At 37.6% G+C, this 7,836-nt stretch overlaps 1 protein-coding gene across 1 annotated transcript; it reads left to right on the plus strand.

Annotated features, from left to right (window-relative positions):
* Positions 1 to 4,795: 4,795 nt before the first annotated feature.
* LOC114628476 (cystatin-S-like) lies at positions 4,796 to 7,434 on the plus strand. The gene is made up of 3 exons (XM_028776364.1): positions 4,796 to 5,023; positions 6,245 to 6,358; positions 7,351 to 7,434. The coding sequence occupies exons 1-3, from the start codon at positions 4,796 to 4,798 to the stop codon at positions 7,432 to 7,434; spliced, it is 426 nt and encodes a 141-aa protein (XP_028632197.1).
* Positions 7,435 to 7,836: the final 402 nt, after the last annotated feature.

Here is a 7,836-nt window from a genome sequence, read left to right on the forward strand (position 1 = left end):
ACTATAATATGTTCTGAAAGATGTAAGAAATAGAGGTATTATACACTGACTACTAGATTATGTCCTGTTAATAGAAGAGGAGAGCACAACTGTGAGGGTTGTTACAGATATGGTTCTTAGAAAACTACAGCACATTTGAAGGCCTGTAGGAAATGTATGACTGTCAAACAAGCGAAAGTATCAGCTTTCCAAAGGGATGTGCCTTCTTAGGGTTATGAAGTATAAGCTTGGCAGCCATTAAACGCATGCAGAATTGAACAAGCAAGATTTAATAGAGTACACATGTATTCATTTTTAGGTTTACTTCTGGTAACCCTGACCCCTCCTGCTTGCTTAAGTCTATCCCTCACTCTCCCAGCAGTCTACTGTTTGAGTCTCTCCATCTGTTTCCATTACTGATGAATGAAACCTCTGAGGAGATATTTATGCTAGGTTCCTGTCTAGAAGTATGTAAGAGTACCATGAATAATGTCAAGAATTTGGTTCTCTCTCATGGGATGGGTCTCAAGTTGGGGCAGTCACTGGTTGGCTGATGACCAAAAGAAGTTTTACCAAGTCAACCAACTAACTCAGGACGATCAGGACTCAGAAAGATTGAACCACCAACCAAATAGCAAGCATAGGCCTCCTATACATTTGTAGCAGATATTAAACTTGATTTCATTTTAGGACCCCAGTTCATGTGATGGTCAAAAAAGTATTCTTCCCAAATTTATGTTTTCTGGAATCATTCTCATAGATAAGGCCAGAAGTGTCTCCTAGGTGAAAAATCAGTTAAGTTGACAACTACTGTTACCACCCTAAGAGGAAAGACTCTACATTCTCCTGCCAGTCTAACCACACCTTCTGAGTTTCAAGAGACATGTTAAGTGTTTTCAGTGCTTAAAAACTAAAATAATAAAAATAAAAGGAGGAAAACAATACAGTATATACTCAAAACTTCAATATGAGTTTTAAAGTAATTGCATGGACTACTAAATCCCATATTCAATATTTCATGAGAGGTAATACTGTCTTGGAATATCGTTTTTTATATTTTCTTCTTTTATTTACTCCCAGGTAAATATAGGTTCCTAAATATATTATTAGATAATAATTAATATTATTAGATAGTAATTAATAGATGCTTGTCTTTGATTTTATTCACAGTATTATTTAAGTGTAACTTACAGAAATTTACAGAGATTGACAAAAATGTCCATTTTCCACTCAGAGTTCAGATATAAGGCTGTAACTAAACATTGAATTTCTGCAATCACATTGAGTTCTGATCTCTGCAGGCTCTTGGATAAAGGCCTTGGGAATAATTAATAATGTTCTTTGGCCCAGAATACATAGAAAAGGTATTTTGTGGGAAAAAGCAAAAAATTAAAAAAAAAATCACCCTGACTGGTTCATGAACATTAGATTCGAAGACATCAAATATTTTCATTATGGTGGAGACAGCCTGTTCCAAATGATGTGTGAATCAAATCTGAACTGGTCCAATGACCTTAAACACACTGTTATATTTAGGATTAACATTTACTACAAGGCTTAAAATTCAATTACTCAGGATGTTCTATACTTAAAAGCTTTTTTGTTTTTTGATATGTGTTACATTGAGTAGTTCATTCAGTGTGTAGCTGGTCTCCTTAGTGTTTGTTTATGTTTTGGTTGTTTTCTCTCCTTTTCTCCTATTTGTTGTAGGTGGACACTTTTCTATGATGGAAATATTTATCAGTATATGAATCAGACAAAATACAACATGATGCCACTTCTAATATGTGCCATGTGATAAAGGAGCAAACCCCATCTTACTCAAGTGAAAGTCAGCATAGAGTTCTTCCACTTTATCCTTGATTATTCTAAACTATAATCTGAGAATTAATTTTTCTATCAGTTCTTATTAAAAATAATGTATAGAAATGTGCCCATATGTCCAAAGTTAAGAGAGAAAGCACCAAAGACATAAGACAAATTATAAAGTTGTAAAACTTTACTTTTACACCCATTTACTTAACTAAATTGATGGATATAATTTTTCTGAGATGGATCAGAGGTAAAGAAAAAAGAAGGGCTAGAGAATTTTGTCAGAGTTTAGAACTATCAAAAACCATCTAGGAAAGGCTAAGATGACAATGTAATCACAGGAGGCAGAGGAAGTGAAGGACCTGAGAGGGAGATTTGAGGGAGAAGAATAAAAAGAGTCAGGATCTGGTATCAGAAGAGACAGAAAAGAAGTACAAACTGTCAGGAAATTGAATAAAAATATGTAGCAGTGGGGGATGGTGAACTGGCGGGGTGGGGGACCACTAGAAAATCAAAGATGCCAGGGAAGCAAGAAGCATCCAGGACCCAATGGGGATGACTTTAGCTGAAATACCCAACAAATGGGAATTTAGAATCTGTAGGGACCACTTCAAGTACATAAACATGGCCTCCATTTGAGGTATGGGGCCAGCCACCAATCTCAAAATATTTAACCCAGAATTGTTCCCCGCTATAGGAAATGCAGGGACAAAAAATGGAGCAGAAACTGAAGCAAAGAGCATCTAGAGACTTCCCACTCTAGGGATCCATCACATCTGCATACACCAAACCCCAGCCAGTATTGCTGATGCCAAGAAGAGTTTGTAGACAGGAGCCTGGTATGACTGTCCCCTGAGAAACTCTGCCAGCATGTGACTAATCCATATGCAGGTAAAACCAACTATTGCATTGAGCTCAGGAACTTCAAAGTAATAGGAGAAGGACTGAAGGAGATGAAGAGGATTGCAATGCCATAAGAACAATATTATATACTATCCTGCCCCTTGGCCCTAGAACTCTCAGTGACTAAAGCATCAATGAAAATGTATACATGCAGTGGTCTATGGCTCCAGCTACATATTAGCAGAGGATTGTCTTATCTGGCATCACTAGAATGGGAGGTCCTTGGTCCTGTGGAGGCTTCATAAACAAAATAACTAATTAAAAATTAAGTAAAATAATACAAAATTTTGTTGGAGCTTCATTTCTCCATCTGATTCACAGTGAGTGAATGTTTTTCCTTTGTGGCTTTCTTTCTTTCTTTCTTTCTTTCTTTCTTTCTTTCTTTCTTTCTTTCTTTCTTTCTTTCTCTCTCTCTCTCTCTCTCTCTCTTTCTTTCTTTTTCTTTTTTCATTCATTTCTCTCTCTCTCTCTCTCTCTCTCTCTCTCTCTCTCTCTCTCTCTTCTGTCGTTTATGAAGAATTAGTCAGTTCTGAGCTGGTTGTTTGGCCAGCAAGGAATCCATGAGCCAGAGGGATAAAAGAGTCCATATATACCCATGTCTTCTTATTCCTCTGCTGCTAAGAGCAGGAGCTAATACCAGAAGGCTACAGCTTTTGGCCTTCCATTGAATAGCAAATATTGAAAGGAAGAGGAAAAATTGCTAAATGTTAAACAACTTGTGCCTCATCCATTCAAATTATACCACAGCAAATATCAACTCCACCCATTGCTGTCTACCTCAGGCTATGATGGATACTGGTCTGATGGTCACTGCCAAAGGAACACGATGCTCTTCCATAAGACTTGTGTGCATTTCAAGTAATAAGGAAAGTCCAGTTGCTGTCAATCTTCTATACACTAGCTTTATGCAAACAATGCCTACGGCCTCCTCAATAACTTGTACTTATCTACAAATAACTACATAATGATACATACATACACATACACACATACACACATACACACAACAAACACTCATAAAATGTTACATCTCACTGAAAATATCAGCACTTATATTTTAAACAAGAAAAAAATATGTATTCATACTATAACATGACCCAAGTATTTCATTCCTGGCCAAAACATAAGTACTCTATATGACAGGAGAGTTACATGCTCTTCAACACTCATAGTTGTTCTATTCACAACATCTAGGAAATGGATCTGCCTGAATGTCAATTACTTAACAGAAGAATAATAAAGATGTGGCAAAAATAAAGACTAGAATATCACTCCAGCCTTATTGCTTTTTTTCTATATCTAATTCCTCTCAAGTCAAACAGACACAAGTCATAGGAAAGATGGTCATTTCCTGTTATATCCTGAGTATTTGGTCCTCTGAACAAATTAGAGTTTAAACCAGGAAACAACCTTCAACAAGCTTCCTGTACTGAATATAATGACAAGTGTTAATGGATTGTGAAATGAAATCAACCTGACATTGTCTAAGTTAAAGTTTGTCTCAGCAGTTTTACCTCTGAAAAGGGCAGTACTGAATGGTCCTAGATGCCCTGAAATACCACCCTTCTGTGAGGAATTATATATCTTGACCTTGTATGATACTTCTCTCTTGGATCCCAAATACTAAGATTTCTGAAACACTGAGAATTAAACTTGGATGTTGTAGGAATTTGAAGGCCAGAGAACAATGATATCTTCTGTTAAGCAAGAAGACCAAACAAGGATAGCTCAAAAAATGAAGAATAAGATTTATGGAGAAAGCTGAATTAAAGAGATAGCCTAGTACTGTAGGAGAATAAGATGTAGGGGAGATACAGAGGAGATTTAAATTTGAGGATGGGAAGATGTGGCCCAGAAAGAGACAGGAGACTATGAATATCTTGTATCCTGTAGGAGCAATGTAAAGAGAGGAAATATCAAGGGCAGAAATAGACAAAGAAGGGGAAAGATTGAAATGACATGTGGTGCTGGCAAGGAGCCAATCCAAACAAAGAGCATGAGATAAAAGGCTAACTCATTTGCAGGCTGTACTCACTGCCTAATCCAGGCTCACTACAGTTCCACTTCTAGCCTTGAATCCAATTCCAATTCTAAGAAGAACATGGCCTGTCTGCTCCATTCTCAACTATTTCTTCTAACAACCCTAATGTTAGTTCTGAACCTGAGCTATTACCCTGTGATAGGTAACATTGAGGGTGGTATAGAAGAATCAAGTATGGAGGAGTATGGGGCTCAAGAAGCACTGGATTTTGCTGTCAGCCAGTACAATGAAAAAACCAGTGACATGCACCTAAGTCAAGTGGTGGAAGTGAAGAGTGTCAAAACACAGGTATGTGACCCTTTATAGAGGGAACCTGACTTATTTTATAGAGAGACACACATATCTCCTAAATCCGTCTACCATTCTCTCCACACTTCTGCTCTCTGATCCTGATTCAGTCTGATATTTAGCTACTGATTTGAGGTTGTATTACAGTACTGACATGTTCTTCCCTTTCTTATATCTTTTCCTCAGATATTTTCTGTCCTCTGGAAGTATTTGTGAGCTTACTCAAACTGGAATAACCTCTGTTTCAGTCCTTTGGAATTTTAGAGTATGCTGTCTGTGTGAGGCTATTCATCAGAAAATGTCATTAAGACCCTTGTCATTTGTTTTTTTTCTGAAAATTTCTTCTATGTCCTGTTCTCAGTTTTCTGTCAACATAATTTTAATTTCCTGATTCTCTAGATCTTTCATTGCATAATGGAATAGCACCTATGAAACCCTGACCCTTACACAAAAAGAAAACCCTAAATAAACATCTTTGTTCTGATATATCATGTGGGATGTACAAATTATTAAAGAATCATAAACCATTGTACACTGAAATGAGTGGATGAATCTCATTTTGTTGATATGAAGCTTAGTGCAAAAGATCCACAGGATTCACTTCAGGGTTCAAAGGGTTCTTAACATTTTGTCTGCTCTCACCTTTTGCTTCTCTAGAGTTCTGTCAGGATGAGTCTATGATTCCTTGTGGGAAAAACAGCTAAATGTATTTAATTAAAAACGGAAGACATAATTGAAAGTTTCAAACTCAAAAGATATTCCTAGTAACAGTTGCAGGTAAACTGAAGACAATATAAGGATGTACTCTTTTGTTTTGAAACATTCTTTAAATGAAGCATCCAGTGTCCTAATGTCTATGCAGAGATGAGTCTGAATAAAAGAAGAGAATAGATTTCCCCATCTCTCAAGCATTCAGCTAAATTTTAATAGTGAGTTCCCACATATCACTACATTGGAACAGAGCTAATTCTTATTCATTTGTGGCTTCACCCTCAAGTTAGTCCCTCTGCTTAAGCCTCCAGACATCACTCGTCCTCTGAACAGCCTTGCATTACTGATACAAACTATATATTGGCTCCATGCCAGCAGACTCCTCCGAGCTCTGTACATTTCCTAAGTATTAGAAACATTGTTCTTTCTGTATTCTGTCTCAATGAAATGTAATAGAGCTCCTGTGAAGTTCAGTTTACTGTTAAAAATGAAGCTTTAACTTCTCCTTAGGTCGTTGCTGGAAAGATATTTTATTTTGACGTGATCCTAGGCAAAACAACATGTTTGAAGACCCAGACTGACTCAACCCACTGTCCTTTAAATGAACAGGCTGATCAGGAAAAGGTATGAATATAAAACATGCCAGAGACATTTTCTGCAAGTAGAGGGATGTACAAGCTAGTGATTTTCTGAAAGTACATTTTGGACCATATTCATACACATGTACAATATTTAAAAACATGGGAGAAAGTGTGTGTTTGTGTGTGTGTGTGTGTGTGTGTGTGTGTGTACATATACGTAGATCAAAGTGTGTCTGAGCTATTTGGGCAAAGGTGAAAATGTACTTAAGTGACATACGGGTTTTTACAGAAGTGTGTATGTGTAAGAGTAGTACACTTAGTTAAGAAAACATCCATGAAGTATTGATAGTACATGTAGCACTGATGGAACACAGTATCTATACACATAAATAATTTGAGTTGCTCAGTAGATTAAATTGTGAACTACGTACTCTGAGATCACTGTGGTGTTGCTTGATTGACCTGGAGGAGGGAGCAAGAGGTTTCACTGTTGGGAAGACACATTTATACTTCCAAACAGAGCTTCTGTCCAGACCATCCTGAAAGGAAATGAGCCCTGCAGTGCTGCCTTTTGCACTCAATGACAGCCTATCCCCTGATAGTGGTACAGTAGATATATAGTGGATTTGCAGTTCCTCTTAATGCCACTTTCCCTACTATGACGCTTTCAGGAATTTCTGTGTCCCATGCCCCTGAAAGTCCCCTGTCTGGAAGTGAGAGGGTCCTGTGTACTGAATGCATGCTGTGGTCCTGAATCCTAATATCATAGTATGAGTCATATGGTGTTCCTTAAAGGGATGTATTGAGAAAGACAAGAGAAACACTGTGATTCTAAAAGATAAATAGTAATTATATGGCAGGTGGATGTAATTACGTTGTAGATCAGCAGAAAATGCAAAATCAGGCTGAGTGTTGTTAGAGTTGGCAGAGGTTTGTTTTTACATTCACCAGCCGAATACCCTCAAACAGTTCTGGTTTCAGATTTCCTCTTAGATTTTTCTAGCACTGATCAACCTTCTTTTTACACTTTTATAGAGTGAATTCTGCTCTTTTGAGGTCCATTATGTCCCATGGGAGGATTATATGGCCCTGATAAGCTCCAGCTGTCACAGTATATAAGTTTGTGGCAAGTGGCACTGTGCAAGATGCAGACCTCTTTGGCACTGCTTCATCACTCCAATGGATAATCTTACCTTGATGGATGCCTTGCAGATTACCAGTACCAAAATCAGCAGTGGCTTTGACTGCTAAGCATATACAATTACACCCAAGCAGCTGCCCCTTTCCCCTTCCTCTGCAAATGCTACAGTACATTGCCCACATATGCTTGCTAATACCTTGCTCAATAAAAATGTTTAAAAGCTCATTTGGTGTGACTCCAGTCTCAGTGTATCTAACTTTGTGGGATGGGAAAGAGCCTAATTAGGGCTCACATCCATATGTGCATATCAAGTCAAGGGCTTATGACACTGTTATTTTCCAGAATAGTGAGATGATAAGGAAGGTGAAGGAAGTGGAAAT

This window comes from Grammomys surdaster, unplaced genomic scaffold, assembly GCF_004785775.1.
Source record: "Grammomys surdaster isolate TR1022 unplaced genomic scaffold, NIH_TR_1.0 268, whole genome shotgun sequence".
Classification (NCBI taxonomy): domain Eukaryota; kingdom Metazoa; phylum Chordata; class Mammalia; order Rodentia; family Muridae; genus Grammomys; species Grammomys surdaster.

Bases quoted from the DNA above. Each gene is read 5' to 3' on its own strand.
- LOC114628476 (XM_028776364.1), top strand. From the start codon at position 4,796: ATGGCCTGTCTGCTCCATTCTCAACTATTTCTTCTAACAACCCTAATG. The intron at 5,024-6,244 runs GTATGTGACCCT...ACTTCTCCTTAG, and splicing joins TGAAGAGTGTCAAAACACAG to GTCGTTGCTGGAAAGATATT. The intron at 6,359-7,350 runs GTATGAATATAA...ACACTTTTATAG, and splicing joins AACAGGCTGATCAGGAAAAG to AGTGAATTCTGCTCTTTTGA.